The sequence below is a fragment of the Monodelphis domestica genome, chromosome 3, assembly GCF_027887165.1.
Source record: "Monodelphis domestica isolate mMonDom1 chromosome 3, mMonDom1.pri, whole genome shotgun sequence".
Lineage (NCBI taxonomy): Eukaryota > Metazoa > Chordata > Mammalia > Didelphimorphia > Didelphidae > Monodelphis > Monodelphis domestica.
In genome coordinates this window covers 173,426,020-173,440,465 of record NC_077229.1, presented here as the reverse complement: position 1 = coordinate 173,440,465, position 14,446 = coordinate 173,426,020, and the positions used below count along the sequence as shown (strand labels likewise).

The window sequence follows — 14,446 nt, the reverse complement described above, 5'->3', positions numbered from 1 at the left end:
AGTGAGGTACTCAAGATTACATAAATAGTAAGTATCTGAAATGGATTTGAACATGAGTATGTCTCTAGCACCAACTTTCTATACTATTTACCACCCATCTACTGTAGAGTATGAATGACTATAAAAAGCTAGTAATATAAGAATAAGAACCATTCAGTAAATGGCAGAGAATGTGAAAAGGCAGGGTTTTTTTTACATTTTTATTTTCAGTTCTAGATTCATTCTCTTTCCTAGCCTTTCCTCTAATGATTGAGAGAATTAAAGAAATACAAAACCCATTACAAATATAAAGTCCTGTAAAACAAATTTCCACATTAGCTATATTTTTTTAAAAAAGGAAAAAATGCCTCAATTCGTACTTAAGAGTTTTTACTCCATCTGGGAGTGAGCAATCTTTTTTTCTCATGAGTCCTTTAGAACTGTGGTAGATCATTGTGTTGGCAGAGTTGCTAAGTCTTTCACAGTTACCAGAGAAGAGGTTGGAAATTTTTCTTTTTTGGGGGTGTTTAGAGTAAATTTTTTATAAAATTTGGGTTAAATATTTGGTTAGCATGTTGATTATATAGCACTACACATATATTTTATGTGTTTCTGAACATTTTCTTTAATTTACTGGTCTTTGCTTGTTGTCTATAGCTTTTACAAAACTTCCTCCAAAATTCCCAATTAATTTCTTATGCTGACCTGCAATATAGCAAAATTGCAATAAGGAAAGTTGTAATATCTAAGGGGGGGGGAACCTGTATATGTAAAACTATCTTGCTTCTATTTATCAGTTCTTTCTCTGGAAGTGGACATATAGAAGTTATTCTTTAAACAGTATTTCTGTTGCTATATATAATGTTTTATTAGTTCTACTTATTTCACTTCAAAATTTCATGTGAGTCTTTCCATTAGTATTTCATCACAGTCATATCCCCTCAATTTCCAGTTCTTTGCCACTGCAAAGAGAGCTCCTATAAATAATTTAGAACATAAGGTTCTTTTCCTTTTTCCCCTGATCACCTTAGGAAACAAACGTGATAGTGATATTGCTGGGTCATTAAGTTAACACAGTTTTATAAATTCTCTGGGCATTATTCCAAATTGCTCTCTCTAATGGTTGGATCAGTTGACATTTTCACCAGCAGTGTATTAATGTCACCATCCCTTTCTTCCCACATCCCTTTCAATGTTTGTCATTTGTCCTTTTATAATTTTAGTCAATCTGATAGGTGTGTGAAGATATCTCAGTTGTTTTGATTTGCATTTTTCTAATCAGTAATGATTTTGGAGCATTTGTTCCTATGGTTATATATAGCTCTGATTCTTGATTCCAAAACTGTTCATATCTTTTGACCATTTGTCAATTTTAGAATGGCTCATATTCTTATGAATTTAACAAAGTTCTCTATATTTTTAGATATGAGACTTCTTTCCAAAACACTGCCTATAAAGCCCCCTCCTTCAATTTTCTGCATTCCTCCTAATCTTAGCCATATTAGTTTTACTTGTGTAAAACCTTTTTGATTTAATGTAATCAAAATTACCCATTTTCTATTTCAGAGTGCATTCTCTCTCTTGTTTATTCATAAATTCTTCTAGTATTTTTAAAATTACAGCTTGGAAGTTCAATTGGGCTGACCCACCTAGCAAAATAAAGTGAACATCAAGGATTTAGGATCTATTTTTATAGATGATTGGGTAACTAGTTTTTTCTATTTTCAAAAATTATTTACATAAACAAAATCAGTGTAGCTAGATTAAAAGAAAAGAGTTATTTGGGGAAAAAATCTTTGCAGCAAATTTCTCTGATAAATTTATCTGATTTCTCTAATAAATTGCTGTCCTTTGTCTTATAGAAGGTTTAGTTGCAAATTTCTGGGAACAACAGAAGTTCCCCTATAGATTAATGGTTAAATTATTCAGACAGGAAATTTTAAAGAAGAAATGTAAACCATCAACAATTAAATGAAAAAATATTCTGAATCACCAATAATGGAGATTCAAATTAAGACGCTTCTATGTTCCTACCTCGTTTCCATCAGTCAGATTGGCAGTGAGGAAAAAACGTTTAATGACAGTTGTTGGAGGAGCTATAAATTGGTATAGTTGTTCTGGAAAGCAGTTTTTAAAACTATGTTCTATATACTATATGTATATGCTATATACTTTGGGAGACATTTATTGCCCTGCCCTCCAGTATATACTACATATAACAAAATCAGAGGGAAAGGACCCTCTGTATAAAAATATTTATAACAGTGCCTTTTGTTATAGCAAAAAACCAAAACAAAATGGGTACCCGTTAGTTGGGGGATGGTTGGACATCTTGTGTGTATGTGAATGTTAGTATTGTACAAAATGATTTAAAAATAAAAAGATTTTCAGAGAAATCTGAAAGTACTTTTATGAATACAGAGTGAAGTGAGTAGAATTAGAACAATTTATAGGAAAACAATTGAAAAATAAGGAAAGGATTTTTATGTGTGTGTATGGGATAGGAAGATTATGGGGGATGTGAGGGGAAGAGTGATAATTATGCCAGAAAACGGAAAAAAGAAGTAATAAAAGCTCCTCAAAATATTAATACATACTTTTAAAAAGTTGTAATATGTAATAGAGATTCATGTACAATCTTTTTGTTCTTTGTTCAAATGAATAATAATAAAGAAAAATTAAATTCTAAGTGCAGTTAGCATTTAGTTAATACTTCACTGTAGTTTGCAAACAGTTGCATACAGATAATTGAGGACCTTTTTGCTATAAGTTCAAGTTCTTCATAGAACCTTTTCAAACTAGGTAAATACAATATTGCTATTTTGCAAAAAGGATTATTTTCTATCACTTTGAGTAAGTCATCAATCTCCATTATAACTTTTATATTGATGAATCAAGTTTTATGGGTCATTTTAAGTAAAATCATTTTAATATGTGTTGATTTTTGATATAAGGTCTTACTACCTGTTTGTATGACAGCATCTGATTTTTTTTTTATAGAAATGTCTAATGCACGAGAAAAGAAACATGCCAAGAAAATGAGAAACCAACCAACCAATGTGACCTTGACTTCAGGTTTTGGAATTACTGATGAGAAAGGAGTAAAACATCATAATGGAAATGAAAAATCTTTCCATTATCAAAAACAAGGTATTGTTAGATTGAGTTGTTTTAATCAGATTTTCTGGTAGCTATTATAGTACAAATAACAAATTGACTAAACTGAAAATATAACATGCATTTTAAAACTGAAATACTGTTTTTTTAATCCAGTAGAATATAACCTCTTTTAGAATAGGGACTATTTAAATCATTTATTTATTTATTGGTTTATTTATTTATTTTTATAGAGTGCTTTTGATGTGGGATCTTTGGATTTTGGCTTTGGGCCTCTTTTTTGAGCTTCCTTTCAGGAAGTGATTATTGGATTTTTTTTTAAACTCTTACCTTTTAGAATCACTACTTTGTATTGGTTCCAAGGCAAAAGAGTGGTAAGGACTAGGCCTTTAGGATTACCCAGAGTCACACAAGAAGTATCTGAGACTACATCTGAACACAGATGTCTCCCAGCCTGGCTCCATTCACTGAGTCACTTAACTGCCCCAAATGTTGGATTCTTAGTATTTTTTAATTTGAATCCAATAGGTCTGGGAATTTCTTATCTTTGTTTAGGCTTTTTAAGAAAATAAAGGTTTTTAGGAAGTCCTGTGATTCATTCTTAGATTATCTCTAATCTGTTTTCTAAGTATGTTGTTTTTAAGAAAGTTATTATCATAGTTATAAATAGTATTTTTTTTGAAGAAAAAGAAAATTTGTATAGCTGATTGATACATTGAAAAAAATCTGAAAATGTACAATGTATAATGCTTGTTGACTTCTTACCAAAGAAGTAGATTAGGGGTATCTTCTCATATCTTTTCATTCAAGTTCGGATTGGTCTTTATAATTTTGTTACATTTAGTTTTGATTTTTTTTGGTATCTCTTTGTTCATCTGTTTGCCTTGTTCTATTTACTGTGCATATAATTTTCTTGGCTCTGTATACTTTCCTCTGCATCACTTCATTTGGATCTTTATGTGCTTTTTTTTTTTTTAAACCCTTACCTTCTGTCTTGGAGTCAATACTGTGTATTGGCTCCAAGGCAGAAGAGTGGTAAGGGCTAGGCAATGGGGGTCAAGTGACTTGCCCAGGGTCACACAGCTGGGAAGTGTCTGAGGCCAGATTTGAACCTAGGACCTCCCATCTCTAGGACTGGTTCTCAATCCACTGTGCTACCCAGCTGCCCCCTTTATGTGCTTTTTAAATATTTGTCATACATATTTTTTTACCATGATTTCCATGATTTCTTTAGCTGTTCCCTCATTAATGGGCATCTTTGCTATCACAAAAAGTGATAAATATTTTTGTCCATATGAAGCTTTCTACTTGTCTTTTGCTTCTTTGGAGATAGAAGTTCCATAATGAACTCTGGTTCTCAAAGAGTGTGGACATTTTAGTCAACTTATTTGCATAATTCCAAATAACTTCCTAAAGTAGTTGTACCATTTCACAGTTTCACCAACAGGGTGTTCCTTTCACTCCACAACCCCTCCAATACTGTCTTTTTTGTCTTTTTTTTTGTCTTTTTTGCATATTTGACATTTTGTAGAATGTAGGGTTGAAACCTCATAGTTGTTTTGATTTGTATTTCTTTTATTTTTAAACATTTTTTCTTCTAAGTTACTTATGTTCCCTCTAATTCTTTCCTCAAGAACATTTATTTTGTTTTTGATGTCTACTTTTTTTCTAGATATTCATGTTGTCCTTTTGAAAAATTCTCTTTTTCCTTTGATTCTCTGCAATTGTTATGGTGTTAGATTTATAGTTGTTTTTGATACTTAGATGGTATTTTCCTTTATTTATTCACCTGTTCTTTTTTGGTTCCTCAGTGGGAGCTATTTGTCAGGGCCAGCTATGCTCCATCCTCCATTTTAGGGAGAGTTTAGCCCCTGTGTGGCCTCACCTTGAATTCCCTGCAGGACCCATTCTGATTTCTCAGAAAGGAGTGGATTCTAGGCATGGGGAACACTAGTGCAGAGGCCAAGGAGAGGACCTGTCTTGTGGGGTTGATGAGAGGGCCATTTTGACTGTCCTGAGAAGGGCAGGAAGTGGGTAGAGTGGGAGAAGGCCCAGACAGCAGGCCCACACAAGGGGGCTTCAGCTGCCAAACAGAAATTTGTATGACATTCTACAGGTGGTAGGGAGCCATCCACTAGAGTGGATAGAATAAGAGAATCTCTTAGACCTGGGCATGATGAAGAGCATCTTGCAGATCAGTGCTCAGGCCCCCTTGCTTGAAAGATTCCTAGCATAAAGAGCCTCATCACATCCTGAGGCAGCCATTTCACATTGGTACAGCTCATAGATGAACTGTTAGGGAGTCTATCCTCAGCAAGCCTTCATCTGCCTCTCTGTAGCTTTGACCCTGTCATCTGGGGTCCAGCAGAATGAGCCACATCTCTGTTCTTTGTGACAGCTTCCCTGTGTGTTGTAAAGATTAAAATTTAGGGAGACTACGGCAAGTAGAAATTAGTTTCTCTCTGCAAGGAGTATTATATTTTTATGAGGTTTATTGAAGATTAAGGATTAAGGAAAATACAGGATAAGAAAAAACATGCCTAGGCCAGAGTGGCCTAGACAAGACCTCACCTACATTATGGAAAGAGCCACGTCTGCTCCAAAACGGAAGTCCAAAAAGAGAAAAAAGACCAAAAGCCTTTGCTACCAGCTTAAATCCTTTCTCGATCTCGGCCCACCTCAGAATTCCCATGAGATTACAAAGCATTTTGGGGAAGTGGAGCAAGGGCTTGTGGGGATTGAAGTCCAGAGTTCAAATCTCAATTTTACAGTGTGAAGATTACTATGTGGCCACTGATTATTTTTACTTGCTTCCTAGCTTTAACTGTAATCTCTTCTTTGGGCTATGGGGGTGAGGATTTTGTTTTATTTGCTTTTATTTTCCCTTACAGTGCCTAGCATAATGCTTTATACATAATAAATACTGAAAGAATATTTGTTGAATGGCTGATATATTTTTTCCTGAGATATTTTAATGCTTTTTAGTTTTATAGACTGTATTATTGTTTCCTTTTAGAGCCCCATGCTGGAGCTGCACAGCATCAGCAGCCAAAATCGACACATGTATCTTCTGAACCTTGTATGAATGAACAACCTTCCAAGGGTCATTGCAAAGGAGAAAAGGGCAAAGGACAAGCAGGATGGAGAGGAGGGCACCAAGGTGCCACTCGGGAAATCCCTAAATATATAACTGGTAGGTTCTTGAAGGGAAGTGGGCTACAGCCTTTCTGAGGCAGGACAATTTAGGAAAATTTGGTTCTACTGCCGGGAACTTCAGCTTTCCTTTTGTCTTAAGGATCAAGCAGTTAAGACATTTTGTGGATATTTTCTGTATCACCTTTTACATTCTAAGAATGCAATTTCCTTTGTAGCATCTACTTTTGCACAGGCCCGAGCTGCTGAAATTAATGCCATGTTGAAGGCAGTGACCCAGAAATCTTCTAATTCACTAGTATTCCAGACTCTTCCCCGACATATGAGAAGGAGGGCTATGAGTCATAATGTGAAACGCCTTCCTAGACGGCTGCGCGAGATTGCTCAGAAAGAGGTAGGATGTTCATATTGGCATTAATGGGAGCAAGGTCTCTGCAGACATGGGTTTTAAAACACCAGGAAGTGAGGGCCTTAAGGCTTCCTTCATTTCCATGGCTTGTATTCCACTTGCTTATCTTTGTCCTTGCCCTGGTACTCATACCTCACAACTGCCCTCTGTTAAGGGTAAAATTTAGGGTTTGAGACTAAATATATTATGTTAGTGGTCGCCAGGAATTTAAATTCAATCCCAATGAAATACTCAAGTCAGTATGGGATTTTATGGTGGTTTATTTACAATAGAAGAAAGAAATTAAGAAGGAGAAGAGGGAAAGGGTAGAAGATTTGCTCCTGCCTATCCTAAGCCAGAGGGAGTTCAGAGACCTCAGCCAAGGGGCCTTTTCAGAAGATTAATCTAGCTCAGCTTTCAGTCTCAAGACCTCCTCCAAAGTGAGGGGCCTCCTCGGAGGATAGTGCCTTCAGAAGGTCAAGGAAAAGGGGAGTTAGCCTTATCACTCACCCAGGTCGTTCAGGGAAACAGCCTCACCTAAACTACGCTACCGAGCTCCTCCCAGTAAACTCCAACGCCAAGTCCACCAAAGGCCCCAATGCCTCTCAAAGAGCTCACAGGAAGTGATGCGAAATATAAAGGCAGTTCTTTACATCACTTCGTGTGTCTCACATGTACCAGTAGTGGTTTAAGCTTGGCTTTGGACAGCCCAGGGAGTCAGTCAGTTATTTCTGATTTGTCACTTGCTAGCACATACCGAGAGACTACTACTACTACTAGCACATGCCTGTCATAGGCTATCCTCCCCTACAGTTAGTCCTTAAGTGGGGGTGTATACATTCCTGGTTGCTAGAATTCTAAAGACTAAGCAGAGTGGAGTAAATCTAGACTTCACACCTCCCCTGCCTCTGCCCCTCTGATTGTGGAGGGCTGGAGGGCAGAGCACAAACGTGTGCCCAGAGCCCCTCCTCATTTTGTCCTGGCTCTACTGCCTGCTGTGGTCTCCACTATCATCATGCTGGGTGTTCTGGGTACCTTTTCCTCAGTTTCCTTTTGTGTGATGTCATCCCATTGTAAGCTCTTTGGGAACAAGAACTATCTTTTTCTTACATGTACCCTCAATCCTTAGCATAGTGTGTGGCACCCAGTAGGTGCCTAATAAATGTTTATCATTCATATTGAATTCTCGACTTTCCTGCCTTTCTTTTTATGTGTTTCTTAGTTTTCTGTTGTTTACTCCTTAATGGGAATTTATATTTGTGGCTAAATTTTTAACATATTTGGCAGTAAGTAAATATTGTCCAAGAATATGAGAAACAAAATACTAGGTCATGGTGGAGGTAGCCTAGTATAGCCCAGTTACTTCAGTGCTCTGATGGAAGGCTCTAATAAGGGATGGTTTGTTGAGGAGCCTTTCATGTTCTTCTCCGAGAGCTTCCTCAGAGATTAGTGAAGTATCATAGATAGCTTTAAGATTCCTCTATTTTAACTAGTTGAAAATTAGGCATTGCCAGAATAGAATAAAATTTTAGTACAGGTAAACATTTTTACTACTTTCACATAGTTTCTATACTTTTATGTTGAGGCATTAATTAATATGAGAGTTCTTGTGTATGGTGTGTATATGTAATATATATTTATGTACACAATGTTGCTGCTTTACTAGCAAGCTAATGACTGGGCTGATTGTGCCTTTGAAGTCATTAAATAAAGTGTAGGACTAGAGCCAAGCCCCAGTTCTTACTACCAGCTGGCCATCTAATTTTAGGTAAGTCACTTAACCTTTTTGGGCCTGAGTTTCCTCATCTGTTAGATAAAGAGATTGGACTAGTTGATCTTTAAAACCTCATTTAACTCTAATATTCTTTTGACTTAGATATGGTAGAGTAGGTCCACTGGAGAAGTGTTTAGTTTACTTTCACGTTAAAAGGCTGAATGTTTTAAGGCTAGGCAAGTTTTGAGTAGCTTTTTGCTTATAATCTTAGTTTTGAGCATTTTGATATTATAAAAATGGTTGGTTATTTTTATCATAAAGGTTCTTTAGCCTGGCATTGCCCCAGGTATCAGTCTTAAGTTACAGTTTTGTGTTTATAAGCGATATGATTCAGAGTCTAAAGCTTTAATTTGTCAATGAGTAGCCTAAATATACAAATAATTATTTCCCCTTATGACCTAATTATTGTGATTTTTTTAAATAGAAGTTAAAGTCTTAGAGAAAGAAATTTACTTGTCAAGTCATTTATAGTGCCCTTTCAGAAAATAATACAAATTAAGAACAAGACAAAAACTCTAGAAAATATGGGATATAAAAAGTAAAACTTTAATCCCAAACCTAGTGGTTTTGAATTATACAATTTAACATTGTTATAAGATTTATTAGATTTAATGTCTTATACTGGGATTTAAAAACTATCTTTGAAAAATAATGTTTTTTACAACATAGGCAGAGAAAACAGAGCATCAGAAGAAGGAACATTCAAAAAATAAATGCCGCAAGGCTCGGAGATGCCACTTAAACCTGCTCTTGGAATTTAACCGAAGACAAAAAAAGAATGTATGGTTAGAGACGCACATTTGGCATGCCAAAAGATTCCATATGGTGAAGAAATGGGGATACTGCATAGGAGAGAGTCCCACAGTTAAGAGCTATAGAGCTTCCTATAGAGCAATGACAAACCATTGCCTCCTTCAGGTATGGTTCTGGGCTTTCCTTTCCTTTGATTTTGTTTTTTTTTAGTGCTTTCTGAGGCTTCTTAGGAAATTAATGGTATGTCAGAATGTCACTGGGGCAGTTAGGCAGTGCAGTGGATAGAGTGCCCAGCCTTGGGTTAGGAAGACTCATCTTCCTAAGTTCAAATCTAGCCTTACACACTTATTAGTTGTGTAATCCTGGGCAAGTCACTTAACCCTGTTGGCCTCATTCCTCCTGTATAAACTGAGTGGGGGAAGGAAATGATAACCTCTCTAATATCTGGAAACCCCAAATGGGGATATAAGAAGTCTGATACTACTGAAATATGACTAAGCCACCACAACAAAAACTAAATTAGTTTGGACCTTGCAAATGTGGAACTGTTAATAATTGCTCTTTTGTAGTTTTGCTTGATTTATTTTTTAAAGCAAATTAATGGTGCAAATGAGATTGCTGGGATTTTGTATGTGTATATGTATGTGAAGATGAATGTGAATATATGTGGGTGTGTGGGTGTGGGGGGAGTGTTTTACCAATCAGTTGGTTAATTTTTAACCAAAATTGAATTGTTTTAAAATTCCTTTGTTTCAACAAATAGTCAATAAATATTGTCAAGGTTGTAAATAGGATAAAAATAAATCATCACCCCAAAAGTTTTTTCAAGTTCCTAAAATCTGAATAATTTTGAATGTCTACATTAACTACCCAAGACAAGTATTTACTGAGCAGCTACCCAATCATTTTTATTTGTGTTGAATATTTTTTGAGGGGATGGGGTTAAGGGTAGAAACCTACTTTGAAGTAGCAGCTTTCTGATACAATACTCAGAGACAGTTTTAATTGCTTTTCTTCCATTCATCCATTATCTTATATGATCCTTTCGTCCATTATCTTATATGATCCTTAAAATAGCCATATGAAGTAGGCAGCATTGGCATTATTTTCCAAAAATTTATAATGCAATATAAATCACCTTTTAAATAGTTAAGTTGGAATTTATTATGAATGTGAATCATTTTTCTGTCATCATTGTACAAAAACATTTACTGATGCTAAGTTGAAACCTTTTCAGAGTGATTATTAATGTATAAGGGTAATTTAGAGACATTACTTTTAATTTTAAGACATTAATATGCTTTTACTTTTTGTTGAGTCATCAAAAATAGCTCAACTATCATTTTAACTCAACTCTCACTTTTCTGTGCAGGATTTATCATACTACTGTTGTCTGGAGTTAAATGGCAAAGAGGAAGAAATACTAAAGGCACTTTCTCGAATGTGTAGCATAGATACAGGTAATAGGCATGTAACCACGTAGCTTATACAAAATAAAACTACTTTAATTTGTTCTAAAGAGTGATAGAAAAAATTAAATTCATCTTTTCTCTAAAAGAATTTTAATGGGGGCCAGCTGGGTAGCTCAGTGGATCGAGAGCCAGGCCTAGAGATGGGAGGTCCTAGGTTCAAATCTGGCCTCAGACACTTTCCAGCTGTGTGACCCTGGGCAAGTCACTTGACCCCCATTGCTTAGCCCTTGCCACTCTTCTGCCTTGGAGCCAATACACAATACTGATTCTAAGATGGAAGGTAAGGGTTTTAAAAAAATAAGTAGAAGAATTTTAATGAACAGCAGCCATCTACAAAGATCTTTTAGAAAGATTTTAGTTTACTGTTTAGAGACAAGTAGTAGTCATCATAGGTGAAATGTTTTTGCAGCTCACATATTTTTGGTGTGCACATAAATGGGGGATACAAAGATGGGAAAAAAAAACATGGTTTCTGATAAATTCTAGGACAGTGATGGTGAACCTATGGCAGGGATGTCAAAGATGGCATGCAGAGCACTCTCTGTGGGCACTCAGGTCAACCCCCCCCCCTCCTCTGCCCACCCCACAATTTGTGCTAGAAAGGCAGAGGGACTTGAATGGAGCTGCTCCCCCTTCCCCTCTCCACTGTGCCTAATGACATTTTTTTCACATCTCCTGCCCCTCTGCCCAGCAGCCAGTGAGAGTGCACAGGGAGTAAGGTGGGTGGTTCACAGGTGGCAGAGCTTGAGGGGAGCAGAAGGCTTGGGTCACTCTCCTCCTCCTCTCTACATTCACTGAGGACATTCCTCACTTTCCCCCACCCCTCCATCCAACAGCCCAATAGCCCAAAGCTGTGTTAGCTATTAAATTGTTTCTAATGCTATTATCAGAATGAATTTAGGCAAGGAGACTATACTAAAAGTTGTCCTCTTAAACTGCAATAATTAAGGCTATTGTACATCTCATTGTTTTAGGACTCACTTTTGCAGCAGTTCATTGTTTGTCTGGAAAACGACAAGGCTCTTTAGTCCTTTATCGGGCTGATAAATATCCTGAAGAAATGCTTGGTCCCATTACATTTATTTGGAAATCTGAGGATGGCACTATTACTACTCCTATAAATAGAAAACTATGGTTATGGACACATCCAACCCTCAAACAGGTATAATTTTCCAATTTTTTTCTTCAGTTTAAAATAATGATTTTTATTTATTGTAGACCTTTTAGTATGGTGTCCATTGGAAATATATACTTCAAAAATTTGGGATGATTAAGCACTTCTAGCTGAAAGTCCAATATTTGAATATATAAACAGAAACCAAAGATGTTTCATAGAATTGTAAATATTGACTGAAAAATAATAATTGATTTGTTAGTAATAATTGAGCTTTAAAGAAGATAATGTAAACATTCTTAGTTTGAGATTTGTTTTTAAAAATAATACATGGGGTAACTGGATAGCTCAGTGGATTGAGAGCCAGGACTAGAGACGGGAGGTCCTACGTTCAAATCTGGCCTCAGACACTTCTAGTTTTGTGACCCTGAGCAAGTCACTTAACCCCCATTGCCTAGCCCTTACCACTCTTCTGCCTTAGAACCAATACACAGTATTGAATCTAAGACAGAAGGGAAGGGTTTTTTAAAAAGTAACACTTGCTGATTTTAAAAAATCTCTATAGTATTTGGGGGCTGAATAGGTCCTATTTGATGATAAAACCATTTTAATGATGTTGATGATTTTCTTGATTGAATTCTTGCATTCCTATTTCAGAATTGCATTGTTTATTCAAGCTATTCTACTGGCTGTTTTTTATTTGTTCACATTGCATTTAATAAAATGAATTTAATAAAAATGCTTCAGATAAATTGCCTAAGGGATGCATCATATTTGTTTATGTCAGTTTTATAGAAAAATAGCATAAAAATCAACTTTAATTTGCCAGACTTTCTAATTTTAAATAAAGAGTGAAATGTTTTAAATTCTATTCTTAGGACATATTAACTGAACTAAAAGTAGTATGTCAGTGTGTACCACTTCCAGAAGTAGCTGCTTCTATCCCTGAAGTAGTTTTGACACCACCTGAAGAGAAAAGCCACATTGAGCAGACTAAGAACTGCAAGAAAAGAAAGAGGGATGATGGAGAGAAAAATGCTAATAACCCAGTGAAAAAAATTGTGGGTGATGGAACTAGAAATCCATTTCAACCATATTCTTGGACATCCCCAGCAACTGGCATTGTGATCAGGTATATGATTTATTCCATACTTTCTGTACATTCTCAGCACAGACTTCTCCATGTTTGTTTTCCAGGTTGTTTATGATAACAATTTATATTTAAAATCTCATCCTCTTTTTCTGTTTTTAGTGATTTGACAATGGAGATGAACAGATATCGACTGATTGGTCCACTATCTCACAGTATTCTTACTGAGGCACTGAAAACTGCTTCTCTCTATACTGTAAGAATATTCGCAATCATAATTCTTATGATCATGAATAGCAAATAAACAGAATCAAACTTGATAGTCTATTAGAAATGGATAAAACTAAATTATCCTGCATTTTATCATTATTTACCTCTTTTCTCTGTGTAAAGCAACTCTAGGAAAATAACACCACAATGTAACTGTATTGACCTTTTAAAATTATTATCTGATTTGGAATTTCTTTCTTGGTAAGTATTGTTAGGAAATCTTGTTTCTGAGTCACACCTTGCTTTCAGTGGTTCAGGTGCCACTTGGTAGTCAGAGAGCTTCCTAGCATCAATTTCTCAGCTGTCCTGAACTCATTATTAGAACAGCTAGGATAGGCTCTTAACTTTTAGAAAGGTAGATAAAACAAGGTTACTAGCTTATAGCTGATCCTGTTATTCCAACTAGAGCGTAGATACAACACAGTGGTTTGGAATCACAGTGGCAAAGATGAGGATACCATTCCAGAAAAAAGGCTGTCCTGAGAGGAGATGGGGACCAGAAGGACAGGCCTTCCATAAGGATCAGGTTGGGATAATAATAATGCAGGCTCCACTTCTTTGTCCCTGGACAGTCAGCCCATTATCTGAGGTACTTTTAGAACCTGCAGTGAACTTAATAATGATGGATATGGAGTACTGTCAACTTTGCAAGGCACTTTTGCACACTTTATTTTTTATGATGCAACAATTTTGTAGGATAGAATAGGCTTTGTCATCTCCCACTCAACAAATGAAAACCAAAGCTCTGAGCAGGTAGGGGATTTGCCTGTCCATAACTACACAGTGAGAACCAGAGGCAGGATATAAACTCTGGTATCTTTGGACCCCAACTCCAGTGTTCTTTCCACTGTCCTGTTGTGTTTTTCAGTCAAGAAATTGTGCTAAACTTGGAGGATTAGCATATTCTTATACTTGAAGTTTCTAAGAATGTTATAAACTTTTTTACACTTAATCTTAGAACAGTAACAAGTTGTTTAACTTTAAGAAAAGTATTTGGGGGGCAGCTAGGTAGCTTAGAGGATTGAGAGCCAGGTCTGAAGATGGGAGATCCTGGGTTCAAATCTGGACTCAGACCCTTCCTAGCTGTGTGACCCTAGGCAAATCACTTAACCTCAGTTGTCTAGCCCTTACTGTTCTTCTGTCTTGGAATATATGGTATTGATTCTAAGAAGATATGGGTTTAAAAAAAGTATTTTATAAAAGTTTGAGAAGTAGAGAAAAAGGATGACTGCCTTTTCTTATTTTACTGTGTTTTAGAAAAAATGTACATGCTTTCAAATATGTGTAAAAAATAAAAGTTAATCATTTATATCAGGTACTGAAATAGTTTAATGAA

At 36.0% G+C, this 14,446-nt stretch overlaps 1 protein-coding gene across 1 annotated transcript in view; it reads left to right on the top strand.

Annotated features, from left to right (window-relative positions):
* The window catches only part of POP1 (POP1 homolog, ribonuclease P/MRP subunit), a 35,026-nt gene that overhangs the window by 2,119 nt on the left and 18,461 nt on the right, over positions 1–14,446 (top strand). Inside the window, exons 2-9 of the mRNA XM_001369047.4 lie at positions 2,980–3,129; positions 6,113–6,289; positions 6,468–6,643; positions 9,081–9,329; positions 10,537–10,624; positions 11,611–11,798; positions 12,629–12,882; positions 13,003–13,096. Of these exons, the coding sequence (XP_001369084.1) occupies positions 2,982–3,129; positions 6,113–6,289; positions 6,468–6,643; positions 9,081–9,329; positions 10,537–10,624; positions 11,611–11,798; positions 12,629–12,882; positions 13,003–13,096 (1,374 nt within the window). The 5' untranslated portion in view covers positions 2,980–2,981. The remainder of the gene's footprint in view (positions 1–2,979; positions 3,130–6,112; positions 6,290–6,467; positions 6,644–9,080; positions 9,330–10,536; positions 10,625–11,610; positions 11,799–12,628; positions 12,883–13,002; positions 13,097–14,446) is intronic.